Source organism: Nelumbo lutea, chromosome 1 (assembly GCF_056320005.1).
Source record: "Nelumbo lutea isolate HS-2025 chromosome 1, American lotus-T2T, whole genome shotgun sequence".
Taxonomy (NCBI): domain Eukaryota; kingdom Viridiplantae; phylum Streptophyta; class Magnoliopsida; order Proteales; family Nelumbonaceae; genus Nelumbo; species Nelumbo lutea.
The window spans coordinates 29,963,976-29,981,884 of record NC_142684.1 but is presented as its reverse complement, the minus strand read 5'-3'; the positions used below and the strand labels follow the sequence as shown (position 1 = coordinate 29,981,884).

At 40.4% G+C, this 17,909-nt stretch overlaps 1 protein-coding gene across 1 annotated transcript in view; it reads left to right on the top strand.

Moving 5' to 3' along the window:
* The first annotated feature begins 3,273 nt into the window (after positions 1-3,273).
* LOC148874128 (Acyl transferase/acyl hydrolase/lysophospholipase superfamily protein) overlaps positions 3,274-17,909 on the top strand; it is a 32,928-nt gene continuing 18,292 nt past the window's right edge. The window contains exons 1-3 of the mRNA XM_088966172.1: positions 3,274-4,738; positions 5,777-5,920; positions 12,247-12,319. Of these exons, the coding sequence (XP_088822298.1) occupies positions 4,154-4,738; positions 5,777-5,920; positions 12,247-12,319 (802 nt within the window). The 5' untranslated portion in view covers positions 3,274-4,153. The remainder of the gene's footprint in view (positions 4,739-5,776; positions 5,921-12,246; positions 12,320-17,909) is intronic.

Below are 17,909 nucleotides of genomic sequence, written 5' to 3'. Positions count from 1 at the left end.
AGCTCGGTCCATTGTTGTAGGCCATCCATAAAGTTGAAGAGCAAGTCCTTGTCTAACATGTCCGTGATCTCGAGCGATAGTGCGGAGAACTCCTTCATGTACTCATGCAATGAGCCTGTGTGCTTTAGGTTCTTGAGCTTCTGACGGGCTTGGTACTCCACGTTCTCTGGATAGAACTGGCGTTTTATCTCACTCTTGAACACGGACCAGGTACCAATGGAGCATAATCCTTGCTCCGCATCAGCACATCTCCTGTGCCACCATAACATAGCAACATCAGTAAGATACATAACAACAGTACGCACCTTGGCCGCCTCCTCAACGAGTTTGGCGGCGGTGAAATATTGTTCCATTTTCCACAGGAAGTTGTCGAGTTCCCGGGCATCGCGGGTTCTTGCATATGAGGTAGGCTCATGGACTTTGATCTTTGGAGGGGCTGGAGCAGCAGGTGCACTGGCTGTACTAGCCATCAACCTCTTCAAAAGGGTCACCTCCCCCTTTAAGTCGTCGAGTTGAATCTGTAGGCCCTTCACTAGGTCTTCTAGTGGGTTGTTTGGACTGTTGGAGCTGTCACCAGACTGGTCCTCCAATCTTTCCACAACCGTTTCTATGGTCTCAAGGTTGAGTTGAAGCTCGTCCACACGGTCACGAGTTTCACCGACCACTGCTTCACAGTGCATGATGCGCTTGTCCATGGTTGCAAGCTTGTCAACTGACTTGTCATGCTTGCTAGGCTTTGAGCTGACGCCTTTGTCTTTGGGAGAGCTACCTCTAGGCTCGTCCTCATCATAGACCCGTAAGATCCCTTCCTCAACCTCCTCTTGCATATCACGCTTCTTCATCGGGTTGGTGTTGTTGCGGGGCACAACAAGGACTCGTTGGGCTTGACAGCCACCAGTGTCAACGAGGCTTTGATACCAACTATCATGGGCCTAATCGATGGGGCCCCATGCAGTGCTCGATGGGGTCGAGAAGGCCTACAAATGCAAGCAACAACACACAAAAGGAAACAAGAATGCACACAAATTAGACAAAAGGCAACTTGTATTGCATTAATCAGTGGTAAGCACAAGCACACAGTACAGTGTCGAGAGGATCTCATGCTTAACCTTTACACGCTTATGAGCTCACTTGACTACTTACCTCCCCTCAAAGAGTACGTTAAGATTTTGGGGGAGTGACAGAATGATACATCAAAATACTGAATATTCATAGTACTATTTACATAATTACCATTGGCATACCCCCCTTTACAAAAAGAGTACAAGGACCCAACCCAAGACACTTAGATGGCATGCTAATGGCGCTGATGGTGGCTGATCCGTCACAATAGGGCTAATTCATTCAACTTATTTCATTGGGGAGTCCTATAAAGAGGTAAACCTTGCAGTAGTTGAGCATATAAAATCTAATAAATCTGACCAAGTATAAGTTCTAGGGGTTTGGCTTCGGTCAAAGCTTGATGAGTTCGAACACCGTTTAAACATCATGAGAGAATGACATGCATCCATAAGTGTGTGTGCATTCCACATTCATGTGGGGATGGTAAACAGGCATTTATCATGAACGCCATTAGTCAAACCCTCATTCAAAGTATTTTTGTGAAAAAACCTTTCATTCTCTTCTTTCCCGCGTCTCTCCATTCTCCATCCAAACCTTTCGTTCTGCTATCCTCTCCAATCGGCGAAAACAAACTTCTTCCGGCGACCGGCGTCAAAGATTTAGTGCTTTTCTCCCTGTGGTGGTTCATTTGCAACTGAAACCCCGAAAGACAAAAGGCATCAACGGCTTCATCTGCAACTTTGTGCTTCTATGGCTTCATCTGCAACGACTTTGTCGATATAGCTTCTTCTGATTCAAATATTACTCTTTTAAGCTATTCCTAACGTGTATTGGTGCAAAGCCATGTCATCGACGTTTACGGTTTAGATTGGTTGTTATAACCTGGGGCTCCAAAATCCATTCCCAAACTTCTTAATTTGAAGCTACAGAGCCGAAAGCCATCCACAAAAAAGAGAATTCACCGGCCATCGCCGAGTCCCTATGCTAGTCCTAAGGTAACTCCTCTTCTAGATTCTCCATCGTCTTTTACTCCTTCTCCATACATTGTTAATCACAAAAGACATGGGCCTCGACTTCTCAAGACTGGTTATCAGGATGATGCCTCAGTGAAATAAGCTACAGAGGAAGTGAAGGTTGATGCAAATGAGCGAAACATCGATAGCGAGGTTGTAGGTTCAAAGGAGGATGTTACTGTTCCTCCAATGGTCTCCAATCCTTGTGATGATGCGGTTGTGAATGGTTTCCACGATGATAAGCCGGGGAGCTGTAATTCGAATGATGGGTTTGATGGGAAAGGATCAAAGGTGGATGCTGCAGTTGATTTGGAGATTGAAGAAGGGGAGGATTTGTTTGATCCTCAGGAGTCCATGAGTTTAATCAACAATAACCTAGAAATGATTTTACATAAGAGAAAAAAATTAACCCAAAAATGATTTTATTATTATTCTGTTAGTAAAATGTAGTCGTTGTAGATGAAGTCGTTGATGCCTTAAAACCACCGTAGGGAGAAAAATAATTGAACCACCGTAGGGAGAAAAGCACAAAATAAAATGAAGCCGTAGAAGCACAAAGTAAAGTAATTGAACCACCACAGGGAGAAAAGCACAAAGTAAAATGAAGCCGTAGAAGCACAAAGTAATTGAACCACCACAGATGAAGTTGCAGAAGCACAAAGTTGCAGATGAAGCCGTTGATGCTTTTTGCCTTTTGGGATTTCAGTTGCAAATGAACCACCACAGGGAGAAAAGCACTAAACCTCTGTCGTCGGTCGCCGGAAGAAGCTTGCCTTTGCCGGTTGAAGAGGATAGCAGAACGAAAGGTTTTTTCACAAAAATACTTTGAGGGTTTGGCTAATGACATTCATGGTAAACACCCATTTACCATCCCCGCACGAATGAGAAATGAACATGCGCTTATGGATGCGTGTCATTCTCTCGTGATGTTCGAACGGTGTTCGAACCCATCAACCTTTGACTAAAGCCGAACCCAAGTTCTAGAAAGAGATAAACCTTTTTTTTTGTTTTTTTTCTAAAAAATCCATGATGCAGAAAATATATGATATATTTTTTTATAAAACTTTTTTATTAATATATTAATAGTTTTATTATCATAACGAGTGTCTAAGTAAAACCTGCAATCAACAATATCAATTCAAAGTTGCCAATAGAAGCTTAACAATACACTTAGCACCACCTTCAATTAAGTTTAACAAATATGTGACTTATTATGAATGAATACATTAGTGCCCTATGCACATGATACCCATATGTACTATTGTGGTGTAGTCCATCCATGGAGATATGATAAACCAAGGCAATATCAGCACATGAGGCTGAGCGATCTATTTACAAGCGAACACATCTGTGTAGGGAATCAGTTCACATTTCCGCCTCACAATGCCTCAAGCACATTTCTGCCATGTATTAGGAACATCTTCCGACAATGTCACAGGGATAATAAAGTATAAATTGCCCAACCTGCTGCTGTATATGATTTACCTGCCGGACGGAGTCATGTGGGCTCCATGATCATGAAACACTGACGTGTTCATTTGTGAGTGGTTATTTAACCCATTTTAGAAGTCTTTTTCGCTACAGATCCTGATGCCATATGAATGTTTATCAAACATCAACATTTACTAGTAGGCCCACCGCCACGTTGTGGACCACGAACTTGTCCTGATTCCGACCTCTACGCTTCGCCAAGCACACGAAACACGTGTGATCATGTCAGCCACGAACCCACCCAACGCCTTCAAAATAGAATATTCACACTGAGCAACGACTCCACAGTCCACAATATCGATAAATAGATAGATACCTTCATATGCAGACTCCATCTGTAGACGTTCATCTCGCATAAAAGAACTATTTCGCATGCCCTTCTTGCATCAGATTTCAATCAAACGTTTTCGAAACGATCTACAGATGTAGATTTTCATAGCGGATTGGAAATAGAAAACTGACAACGGTAAACCGTAAACCATAAAGGTCCTTCAGAGATTCAGGTGTTCACTTGTTTGTTTCTTCTCCCGGCAAAAGCCAATGAAATAATTTTTAAAAGAATCAATAAAAAATGAAAGACTGAATAAATGAGGGAAGAAAAGAACATGCCATTAAAGCCCAGTGGATGTTCCTCGAGGTCAGTAATGGCCTCCCTGGGCTCTCTCTCATTTCTCTTCTCCAATTCCAAATCCCATTCCTACCTTCACTCAAACCCTAATGCGAACCGTAGACTACGCCTCTCTCGAACCCATATCCTCAATTTCTCTGCGAATTCGGATCAGAAGAATGGGCTCAGCGATTCGCCAGTCTCTGAGAAGAAATCCTTAGCGGTGGCCACGGGAGATCTCTTCCTTGGGCTAGCGTCGAGGTTTATAAGGAGGAGTAACTCTAATGGAGATGGAGATTCTGTTTCGGTCCCAGTTACGATGTTCAGAGACGCCGAGAATTCGGAACAGGAGGCGTACTTGTCGGGGCGGAGGGGGAGAATTGCGACGGTTGTGGAGGACACAATTGAACCGGCGATCATTTGGGAGCAGCGGGTGAAGGACGTGAAGGCGGAGAGGGATCGTAGACAGATTACAAGCCCTGGGTTTAGCTTCTCTGCTGCTGGACTTCTCTTCCCTTATCATCTAGGTGTTGCTCAGTTCCTTATAGAGAAAGGATATATAAAGGTAGGCTGTTTCATCTGGAAATTCTATATTTGTGCCCTTTGATTTAGTACTATTTATTTCATTTGAAGATTTTGTTTTTGGAAAGGTAGTTTCGTTTGATGAATTGGATGGTGTAATTTGAAATTATCACCTTACCAAAAAAAGAAATGAAACTATCAGGTCTAATTTTATGCCTTTTTTTGGGGACAAATGAGTAGTATCAAGTGAATATATTTTGAAATACATCAAATGTATAGCCATATCCACGTTTGTAGACTGGGGGGAATTGCCATTTCGTGTTAAAATGTGATATCTTTATCTATAATTACCCCTTACAGTGTTATGCTACTGAGTTTTGGTTAGATTATTGCTATTTTACATTTTCTGATCTTGTAACCCTATTGGGTTAACTTGTAATCCTTGTTTCTGAATGAAAATCATTCTGTTATTTATCCAAAACAAGGAAGTCCTTACAGGGTGGTATTCAACTGTTCAATAGTTAATACCCAGATGTTAGGTTTCTAAGAGATGTTCAGTATCAAGTTATCAATAAATAAATCCTTTGAGTCAACACTCAACAGGAAAGGAAATTTGTCTTTCTGTGTCTTTTCAGCAGTGTTGCATGGATATGAACACATTAATCAAAATCCAGCATGTGTCTGAGACTCTGACATAGCAAGAAAGAAAAGCAAGGATTTGTAGACATTTTTTTTTTCCAATTGTAGCATTACATATCTATACAAAAAGTTCAGAATTTATCTTTGCTATTTTCTAGAAAAAATGGAATTGATTGTGTTTATTGGCTATTCATTTGTGCCATATATGCAACAACATAAAGGAAAATGCTATGTTGGAGTGTCCATGAAGAATCCATTGAGTGTTGGAATCCAACACATGTGACATGGACACTCGTCCACTTATTACAGTCCTTGGTTGATGTAACACCTTTTCCGCAAATGATTTTTTAACTTTTGTTACATGCAATTACATTGTTCATTACTCATACAGGAAATTTATTATCCTGCTCCTTAGAATCTATTTTCTTTCTTTATGATTCAGGAAACCACACCATTAGCTGGTTCCTCAGCTGGTGCTATTGTCTGTGTGGTGATTGCCTCTGGAAGCAGCATGCAAGAGGCCCTAAAAGCTACCAAATTACTGGCTGAAGATTGCCGTCTTAGAGGAACTGCATTTCGCCTTGGGGTATAAGGATAATCTAATAGTACAATAGTACTGTTATGTTCTTGTTCATGCTACATTTTTATTTGTATTGCGTATCATCTTTCCTCCTTTCTGGAGAAAGGGATGTGTTTCCACCATTAGTTAAACAAGATATCTTTACCTGTGAGTCTGTGACTGACACATAATCCTCAACATTCACATTATATTGTACAACTGTTGAAAATTTGTATGTTCTGAGAAAAGCACTCTTTTGGTCAAATTGGTCAATTAGGTGTAGCCTGTACAAATGGATGTATTTAATCTTCACCTTGTTAAAGCCTTAAATTTGCACCCAGTAAGAACAGTGACTTGTTGCCACTGGTGCATATGTTGGTCATTGCTTTATCTTAATCAACCACCTAGATTAAATCTATGTTATGCTGGTACAACAGAAGTGCAACTTGGATGTAGCATTGTATTCAAGTGAAGTGTTCGACTTTGACATGGGTGTTGCTTGCCTCTGTGGTGTTCTGGTAGCATAGCTTTCTGAAAATGAGTTAGTAGCGTTATTAAAGTAACTGATTCTATTAATGTATAATCTGGCAGTGTTGGAAACCATGGACTGTTGTTTCAGCATGGATAAATAGAACTAGTGGCTTCAAATTATCTCTTCGTCATTTCAGTTTGCTTTTTGATATGACAAAAAAATTAAGGCTGTTCCTTCGAATAATACATACTTTAGTTGGGTAGTGTCCTCTGAATAACCTACCCGATGGCTGTAGAATTGGCTATAGTAGCAGTGGTCATTGAAAAAGAAGACTGGAAGAGAGTATTGCTTTGGACCTTGTAAGCTACTTTCTTAACTATCAATAAATTTGTACTTATAGGAGTATGTACACACTAATATTATTGCTTGCAAGAAATGACTTCCATTTGATGTTCAAAATTTTCAAAACCTTATAGCTTCTATTATATTTTGATCTTAAAGATGCTCAGCTTTCAATTTAGAAGCCTAATAGTGAACAAAGAGCTTTAAAGATGTATCTGTATGTTAGTCGAAAAAATTTTGATTAATTTTTTGCATAACACAATTAACTTAATTAGACTAATAACTAGTTTTTTTTAGTATTTTGGCAAGTCTCATTCAAGATATCACATAGATATTCCTTTATTTACATCTTTGGTACGGGTCAGAGAAAACCTTTTGATTTTGATGTAGGAGCGTGAAAACCAGAGAACCAAAAAACAAAAAACCACCTAGAGATATTACAACTATGCCTACTACATAATATGTCTTTGAACCCCTTGCTTGGCTAGGGCATCATCCAAACAATTTGCAGATATTCTAACCAACAACTTGAGTATTCATATCTCTTAAGAGCTATTTAAAGCATCTGAAATCATTCCTTAGGTGCCAAATCACCCCTACCCTCTTTTTTAACCATCCCACAACAACCTTCGAGTCCCCTTCAACGATCAATCTTCTAATACCCAATTCTTTGGCTTTTTCAACCCCATAAACTGCTGCTAAGGATTCTGCTGTAACTGCATCTCCTTATCCAACTGGATCTGAAAACATTGCATGTATATTTCCTTCTTCATCCCCAATGACCCTTCCAATTCCTGAGGGCTCCGGGTTGCCCACACTACTACACCAAAATTCAACTTCATCCAGCCAGTAATCGGGGGTGACCAGGCCATCAATTCTCTTTGTCTTCTAGAGGATGAACCAGATATTTCTCCCCAAGATCTGAAAAATTCTTCTACCTTGAAGTCTGAGAAGAGTTTCAAGGTCTTGACCCAATGAGCCACTGTTGAGGTTATGATTTCTATCATAGTCTCCTTGTTCTAAAAAATTCTTGAATTTCTTTCTTCCCATACTGTCCAAATCACCGCTTCCCTAGTACATCTCCACAATATTCTTCCCCTCCTTGTAGTGGTGTTCCACTTACAACTAAAAAGTGAAAGAAACCAATCCCAAATAGAGCCAGCAAAGGGACAGGAGATTTTTCAACCAAGTATAATTTAGTTGCAGAATTTTGAATAGAAAACTCTAGTGTATATTCCTCTTTAGTTTGGAGAAACTATAAGGAGTAAATAAATGGACCACTTTATCTATAACAACCATGTAGGAATCATAGTTAGCCAAGTTTCACGGACAAGGTTGTAAGTGATACCCCCCTCCCCTCCCCCCCCACCCTTCCCTTCTCACACACCACATAGAATCGAGATTTTAAAATTAATAAGATATAGGGAACCATTCTTGGCCAAGTTTTGTGAGTGAGGTTATAGATGGTTTTCTCCCTTATATATCATTAAATTAATATTGTCTAAGGAGCCATAATCAGCCAATTTTCATGAAAATGTTTTTAAAACCAACTTAGAAATAAAGCCACTTTTTTATCTGAGTGGTTGGTTAGTGGTTCAACTTCCCGAGTCAAAGGGGTCATCCTGTGATGTCAAAAATTAAATAAGAATATAAGAATATAGAAAGAATAAAAAATTATAGAAAAATTTAGCATGTCTATAATATTATCAAATTTCTCATATTAAACAAAAGTAAGTATGACAACTGAGAAAATTTGACAAAAATACAAAAAGAATAAAGCAAGGGAATAAATGTCTGACCTGTTGACTGGGTCAAATAGATAGCAGTTCAACCAACTTGGTTGCCAATTCATTGACCAGGTAAACAATATTTTTTCCTTCTATTGAGCAGTTTAGGGGTGAAATGGACCTGGAAATTTTGCTGGGTGACAGCATGACTGGTTGATTGGTGTGTAGATGGCTGCCTGCTCTATATAGGATTATTTATTTATTTATTTTATGTAGAGACAAGTAAGAAAAGAAAAAGTAGAGAGCGTAAGATAGATAGAAAACAAGGGAAACATAATTCTCCTTGTAAGGGAGGTTGTATGGATGTAATAGTGAAGAGATTAAAGGAAATTATCTTTATCCCTACCTTCACAGTCTTAGGCTGGAAATCTTTGTTCCTCTTCTTTAGTTCTCCACACCTCCCCTTTTTTTTCCTTTTATTTTTTCTTCTTTGGTTTTTCAAACTTTAGTTAATAGAATGGCATTAGCCCCACCTAGGATAGGGGCTTTATAGAAGATAGAGGTGCTTATATAACTACTCACCCCCTTTCTCCTTGGGTGCTATGTGTTACCCCACTGGCTTAAGGAAGGTGGGGCTGGACTTGAAGATCTCTAGGTGGGCCTCTCTTAATTAACATGAACCCAACTGTTTTTAAAACATATGGCCTGTCACCCAATAAAGTGGGCTTTACTGCAGGTCAGTTTATCTCAACTAAAAATTTAATAAGCTGTGATTGAGGGTTCAACCTTATTTTGAACTAATTTAGGGCCTGCTGCCTACTTTTTTTTTTTTTTTTGAAGAGTAAGAAAACAGGATACAGGTTAAGAGGTGACAAGATGGCACCTCACCAAAATAAAACAGCTAATGACCAAAAAATACAATCTAATCGCTGATACAATTCTGTATTTCAAGAACATTCCAAAAGATCTCCCCCAAATCTGATCTTCTATTCTGTTCAAAACCAGGGATCACCAACTGAACTAGTAAAAAATAATCTGATCGCCTTTGAACTGACTCCTGTTTCTCTCATTCAAAACGGCCTTGCACACAGTTAGGGGGATATATCTCCAGACCTTTGTCAGAACCACAGCAATCTGTCAACCTTTTACCTTTATTCCTATATACCCCAGGGTCCCATAACAAGACCACACCCCCTAAAAACCCTTAGCATCCAATTCCAACCATTCCCTGCTGCCTCTTTCCCAAATCTCCTACTTCAGGTTCAAATTGAGGAAATCCAGATTTGTTTCCTGTAACAGAGCTGCCTCTGGACTGTATTGCCTGACTCCAAACCTAGTCGCTATTCTTCATTTTCTCCCTCAAGCCCCTAACCTTCCAACTCAAACCCTCATCCTTAACCCCCTACCTGGCCCCTGATGCAATTTGAGCTTTGTCTCCTTACAGATCCTCTCCCAACTCCTCCTCACCCGTTCTGCATCTCAACTTCTGTTCTTTGCTAGAATTTCTGCTCTCTTATTCTTTTCTTCCCTCCTGACCTTCTCAAACTGCTCAATAGCCTTCTTCTGAAATCTTCCCCTCCCTAGAAAAACAGACCTAGAGATTTGCCCACTTCCACCTCCTTCTCAACCATTGTGTTAATCTCTAAACTACCCTTGCAAAGCCCTTCTAAGTCCCCTTGTCCCCTTTCTCCCCCCTTCTCTGTTCCTTCTCTCTCCGCCCTCTCTTTCTTTGGACACCCTTTCCTCCTCTCCTCCTCTCCTCCCTTCTCTCCTTCCGTTTCCATTACAGGTCCCCCAACCTTTCTTTTCCTGTTAAACACTATTACTTCCTTGTCTCCCCTTCCCACTTCCTCCGTGGCCTTCCTCTTCCTACTGCTAGCCCCTCCTCCTCTGAACTTGTTTCTATCATGCTCCACTGCATTCTCAACCAAGAGCATATGGGTATTAGGAGCACCTACCCCTTTCTCAAGCTTCTCATCCACAGGCCTTTTCACACTCGCTGCATCGTCATCAACATTCACCGATCCTGTGCCTTCATCCACTGGCTATGATTTTACTGAGAACGTTGGCACTCCCTCTTCCGGAGAAGAACTGGACAGCAATGACCTTTCTCAGACTTTTTTGTCCTTGTAGAACTTCTTCCCTACCACTTAGGCTTTAATTAAACAATTTAATCCTACTTGTATGATTGGTCCTAAATGAATGGCTTAGAAGAAACTAAATTATAGGCTATTATTGGAAGTAATCTAACGGCCTACTCCCAATCCAGCAACTTTGAGGCCTCAACACTGTAAAATTATCAGAAAGAAGTAAAGATGCCCATAATTATCACTATCATAGTGGTACAGTGGGTGAATTTTCTGGTTTTATTTGAGGATATCTCCACAGATGTTTTGATTAGAAATTGGAAGGAAGTGGCTAATTCAGCCCCCTCAAAACCATGATCATCCCCTCTTGGTCTCCACCAGCTAATGGATTCACTAAGTTGAACTTTGATGGAAGTAGTGAAGGAAGCCTGGATCCTTCAGGCATAGGAGTTTTCGGGGATGAGGAAGGGAAAATGATTGCTTTATTTTCAGGTTCTATTGGGATAGATGACTCACTCAGGGCAGAGGTATTGGCGGCAATGGAAGGTATACAAAGAGCAAAGGAGCTGAATATTAGAAAACTGATTATTGAAGGTGATTCAAAATTGGTGATAGGCTGGTTGCAAAAGAAGGAAAATGGATTTTGGAATTATGTTAATGAAAAAAAAGGAAGTTTAAGCGGCTGACCTAGGATATCAAAATGAAACTGCAGTGAATGAAGAGAAGTGCTAATTTCTTTGCTGATACACTTTCTAAGCAAGGGGTGGGAAGGGATCGTTTTTTTGGGCATTGTTGTAATCCTGAGTGCTCTCTATTGGGAGGGTTAAGAATAGAGCTTACTTCTCCCCTTTCCTGTTTCGTACCTTTGCTAATGGTCATTAATAAAATGTTTTCTATTATTGATAAAATGACTGTAAAACTAGAGATCAGGAAACTACGAAAGAAAAGCAAGAAATCATACAGAGGAGACAAGATATAATGTGGTTTTGGGATTTTAGTAAAATTTACTGGATGGACCTCTGTAAAATTTCTCTATATGCTTAATTGGAATTACAACCCTATTTCAATATCAATAGAGAATATGTGCATGTGTGGAATATAAAATACCCTAAGTATTCCTGTTACAGAAAATTGTTTGGACAAAATTTTCCTTTGGCTGATTTATAAAAAAAAAGAAAAAAAAAGCCTTTGGCTGTATTACATGTAAAAATTAGGTGGATCCCATGATACCCAGACATGGATGCTAAGACTCCATTTCCTAAAATAAAGGATATGGATACAGGATGAGTATACTATATAATATGCTTATGCCATGCTTCTGTCTAGTTTTTTAAGCTAGATGTCATTTCTCAAAACTTATGTCCTGCCAAATTTAATTACGTTTCTAAAAGCATACCATGTTATATATTTCAAAAGTGTTAATGCTATAGAGTATTTCTAGAAGAGTTTATGCAGTTTTGGTGTTGTATTGGGTATGCATTGTGTTGAAAACCAGTATGGTAGGCATTTGCAGGTATCAAGGAATCATAGTGGCAGATCTATGGTTGAAAATTATTTTGGCTGTGTATGTGTGTGGATCTCAGTTCATAGCTCCTGTGATACATAACCAATATAGTTACCTTTTTATCTAAAAGAAAAAAAAAACAATTTTTGTACAAAGGAATTCCAATACTGTTGCCTGAAAATAAATCAGGTATCTAATTTGATCCATGCTTCTACGTGCAGGCTGTTCTTAGGGGTGTTCTTGATGAGTTTTTGCCAGATGATGTTCATACTAGGTCCAATGGGAGGGTCCGTGGTAAGTTCCTTTTACTTTATCTTTTCTGATTATTTCCTTTTTCTTATAATCATTGACATTACTCATAAATATAATTTCTATTATATCTGACATTATTTAGTAATGAAAAGTGTTTCTTAGTTTACATGATATAGACTTCACTTTTATCTTGCCTCATCTCTATCATTACGTCTTCTGAATCTGAGGGAGGTATATTCAAGCACCATTCTTCTCTCAGACATGTTTGTTCTTTGTCACACTAATCTTGGATATAGTACAGATGAAGATCTCTCTCTCTCTCTCTCTCTTATTTGGAGCACTTGTTATCCTGTAAAACAAGAATATGCATGGGAAAAAGGATAAGTAGTCCTCAAAGAGGATAAAGGGCTGTCTATTCAAATTACAAAAAGAGACATAATTTGAGATTCCAAAAAAAAAAAGATCTATTCCCTAAGATAGTATCTAATATTCCCAACATTAACCCCATTTCTCTTTACTGTAAGTAGTCGATCAAGACTACAATCAGTCTTGAATTCGAAAGAAAAAGGAGAGATTTCAGAAGAAAAGAAGAAGAAGAGAGGGAGAAAAGAAGAAGCACACAAAGGGATTTAGAAAAGAGAGAGAGGGTTGATCAATAGATCTGCCAACCCACTCTTAATATTTATATATGTTGACTAATTGTAAAAGGGCTGAATTGCCCTTATTGCTTACATGGAAAATAAACTAATAAACTGAAATAACTACCAATAACTACCAATAACAACAAACAAAACATATGCTATGCTGCCATATGAACACAGTGGGGTCCACATTAGTCATGCTTAGTTCTGTCATGCTGTACCGGATTATGAGCTATATTAATAGCAACCTGATTATCACAATACAACATTAAGGGCTTCTCATAAGCAATACCCAACTCCTCAAATAATGACTTCAGCCATAGGATTTCAGCCACACCATTAGCCATAGATCTATATTCAGCTTCAACACTAGAATGAGAAATAACACTTTGTTTCTTATTCCTCCAGGAGACAAGGTTACCTCCTACAAAGGCACAATATCCAAAGGTAGACCTTCTGTCATCAACACTCCCAGCCCAACCCAATCAGCATCTGTATAGACCTCTATCTTCACGCTACAAAGGCACAATATCCAAAGGTAGACCTAACACTCCCAGCCCAATCCAATCAGCATCTGTATAGACCTCTATCTTCACGTGATCATTATTCTTGAATAATATACCTCTACCTGGACATCTCTTCAAGTATGCTAATATTCTCTCAACTGCAAGGAGGCGAGTAGTTCTAGGAGAGTGCATATATTGACTGACAACGCTGACTGCATAACTGATGTCCGGTCATGTGAGACAAAGATAGAGGAGTTTTCCAACCAACGGTTGGAACATAGCTTTGTCTTCAAGAGGCTCTCCACCCTCTGCACTGATCTTGTGATTCTTCTGTTCAATAGGTGTATCTGCATGCTTAACACCCAACTTTCTAGTTTCTTCTAATAGATCTAGAACATACTTCCTTTGAGAAATAAAAATCCCATGTTTAGATCTAAGAAGTATCGTAGCTCTCCTAGATCTTTCACCTCAAACTCTTAATGAAGGAGTTGTTTAAGAGACTCAATCTCACTGTTATCATTCCTTGTCACTACAATATCATCCACATATACAGCAAGCAAAGTCAAGGAAGAGTCCATTCTTTTAATGAACAATGTATGGTCTGACTGGGCCTGTGCATAGTTGAATTTTTCAAGGGCTTGTCTAAATCTATCAAACCAGGCTCTAGGGGACTGCTTTAGTCCATACAAGGCTTTATTCAACCGGCAAACCCTCTTACCTATCTCTGCATCATAAAATCCAGGAGGTAACTACATGTAAACTTCTTCCTATAAGTCTCCATTGAGAAAGGCATTTTTAACATCCATCTGGAATAAGGGCCAAGAATAACTGGCTGCAAGGGATAACATAACTCGAATAGTGGTCATCTTTGCTATTGGAGCAAAAGTCTCCAAGTAGTCTATACCATAAGTCTGAGTAAATCCCTTTGCAACTAACCGGGCCTTATACATTTCAATGGAACCATCAACATTATGTTTCACAGTAATTACCCATCTACATCCAACCAGTTTCTCTCCTTTAGGATGGTTAACTAGCTCCCAAGTATTATTCCTCAGAAGGGCATCCATTTCAACCTTCATTGCATCCTTTCCACTCAGGAAATGACAAGGCTTCCTGCACTGTTTTGGGAATAGGAATATCAGCAATGGATGTGAGAAAGGACCTGTAAGAGGGGGACAGGCGATCATAGGGCAGAAACTGGGAAATGTAGTGAGCTGTGGATGTGGTGCAATGCCGTTTGCCTTTACAGACTGCAATGGGGAGGTCAAGGTCATCCAAAGGAGGTAAAGTAGCAACAGTGGAAGGTATCTCAGGGGGACCTGGATCTGAAAAGGGATTGTGGTACCTGGATCTGGATTTGCAGAAGGAAATGGGGCTAGCCTGGACTGCTGATGATCGAAATCAACCTGCCTCCACCGCCTGCGATAGCCTCTCAAATCCTGACACCTCTGACAACCCTCCCCATTATATCCCTCATCACTCAATGGAACAGGTAAAGGAACTTCTGATGAGTTAACCCCACTCTCACTACTCTCCCCCTAAGGAGAAACCCTAGGGTAATAGGGTACCTCCTCAAAGAAAGTAACATCCATCGAGACAAATCTCCTCCCAAAAGTAGGTTCATAGCAGCAATAATCCTTTCGAGTTTGTGCATAACCGAGAAAATGCATTTGGAAGCCTTAGGATCAAATTTGGAACGATGAGGTCCAAGAATCTGAACAAAGCAAGTGCAACCAAAGGTTTTAAGGGGAACAGTAAACAATTCTGTATCGGGGTATAGAAGGGTAAAGGGAGGCTTCATGTCAAGAACCCGTGAAGGAACTCGATTAATGAGATACACTGTTGTAAGAATAGCATCGCCCCAGAAACGAATAGGCACATTGGAGTTAAACATAATGCTTCTAGCCACCTCCAATATGTGCCTATTCTTCCTCTCAGCAACCCCATTCTGTTGTGGTGTATAAGGACAAGTACTCTGGTGAATAATCCCATGATCAAGCAGATAAGAGGATAATGGCTTGGTAAAGTATTCTTTCGCATTATCGGATCTGAAGATTTTGATTTTGACCCCAAGCTGGGTTAAAATCATCTGACGAAAGATCTGGGTCAGAGCAGGAACCTCATCTCGAGAACGCATAAGGTAAACCCAAGAAAAACGAGTATAGTCAGTTTTAATTGCTAATGAGAGTGTGGAGAACTTTAAGAGGGATAAGAAGAAGGGAGTGGTCTGTAAGTTGGACTTGGAAAAGGCTTATGACTTGGTGGACTGGGACTTCTTGAGGAAAGTTTTGACTAAATTTGGGTTTGGGGCTAGATGGTGTAGTGGATCATGGGTTGTGTCCGGAATTGTCATTATTCAGTGCTAGTGAATGGGACAGTGGTAGATTTCTTTCCAGCCAGTAGGGGTATAAGACAAAGAGACCCCCTTTCTCCTTTCTCCTTTCTTGTTCATTCTAATTGTGGAGGTTTTGGGGAAATTGATTCACAGAGCAAAATCTAGGGGGCTCGTTAGAGGCTGGAGAGTTGGGAGGGTGGAAACCCCTCTCACTCACTTGTAGTTTGCTGATGACACAATTTTGTTTTGTGAAGGCGGTAATGTGAGCTTTATCAGGAACTTGAAGTCGGTGATACAACTGTTTGAGCAAATGTCCAACTTGAAGGTTAACCTTGGGAAAAGCTGTGTAGTGGGGGTGAATTTGGAGGAGAGAGAGATCAGGGAGAGTGCTGAAGTGTTGGGGTGTGAAGTCTCGGGGTGGCCTTTGAACTACTTAGGGTTGCCTTTAAGTGATAATCCCATGAGAGAGAGCTTTTGGAACCCGGTGGTGGAAAGATTTGAAAAGAGACTGGTTTCCTGGAAAAAGAACTACCACTCTCTTGGTGGGAGAATTACACTTATTAAGGCCACGCTTGCTAACTTACCCATCTTTTTCCTGTCGGTGTTTAAAATCCCAGTGAAGGTTGCTAACAGAGTGGAGAAGCTAATGAGAGATTTCCTGTGGGAGTCAGGAGAGGAGAAGAGTGATCATAGAGTTAGCTAAGAGATAGTTTGTAGACTTGTGGTGGTTTGGGGCTTGGGAGTATTAGGAGAAGGAATATGACTCTGTTGGGAAAGTGGTTGTGGAGATTCCCTATGGAGAAGGAGAAGCTATGGGCTAGAATAATGGCAAGTATGCATGGGCTGGAGCATAATGGATGGGACGTTGGAATCGGAGCTAGGACCACAAGCAATTCTCCTTGGAAAGCCATTCATGACCTACTACTAGTTTTCTCCCCTAATATCAGGTATGATTTGAATTCCGGTAACTCCATAAAATTTTGGGAACAAACCTGGGTGGGGAGTGCCCCTCTAAAAGATTAGTTTCCTTCTTTGTATGCTCTTTCTGATTTGAAAAATGAGCCAATCTCGTCTTTCACCACCCCGTCCTCTTCCACTTGTGGGATTGGGTGGAACTTGGGTCTAAGAAGGGATTTGAGGGACTCAGACTTCGACAGTATTTCGAGCCTTATTGCACTTCTTGATAACGTTGTCTTAGACCCCACTAGGGCAGATTCTAGAATTTGGACACCTACCCCCAACGACATCTTTTCTTGTGCTTCTTTCTTCAAAGTCTTAAGTCAGTCCACCACTCCTACCTTCCCCCCTTTTCCTATTGATGAGGTATGGTGCAGAGCAATACCTCCTAGAGTTGGTAGTTTTTGTTGGAAAGCCTATCAAGAAAGAATCAACACTGGTGATCTACTCCAAAAGAAGAGACCCAATACTTGTTAGTCACCTCAATGGTGTGTTCTTTGTAAAGTGGATGGGGAGACTGGTTTTCACCTACTGGTGTCTTGCCATTATGCGAGGTCAATTTGGGAATGGGCTTTCTCCCTATTTGGATGTAGCTGGAATCCCCCATCAGACTTGCAGGGCCTTTTTTCCCCTTCTTTTTTCAGGTGGCGGATAAAAAGGGGAAGGACAATGTGGAGAGGACTAAGGGCTGCAGTATGCTGGACACTTTGAGAAGAAAGAAACTCCAGGGTATTCTGAGAAGCTCATAGAGGAGCAGCAGATCTGAGGGCTATCATACATTATTAGGGCGGTATAGTGGCTGAAATCTTTGGAGCTTTTCACAGATTACACTGTGGATGACATGTTGAGGAAGTGGGGTGAAATTGCAATATGCACACAAACCAAGTCAGTAATGAGTGTGGCTTGGACCCCTCCACCTGGTGGATTCGTGAAACTAAATTTTGATGGGTGTAGTAGGGGAAATCTGGGACAATCGGGGATTGTGGATGTTTTTAGGGATGAAAATGGGGTCATTTCTGCCATGTTCTCAGGCCCAATTGGAGTGGGTGACTCCCTTAGAGCTAAGATCTTTGCAGTTATGGAAGGAGTCCAGAAAGTTAAGGAGTTGAACATCAGGAAACTCATAATTGAAGGGGATTCATAGGTGGTGATAGGGTGGCTGATTAAAGATCACAATGGCTTATGGAAGTACA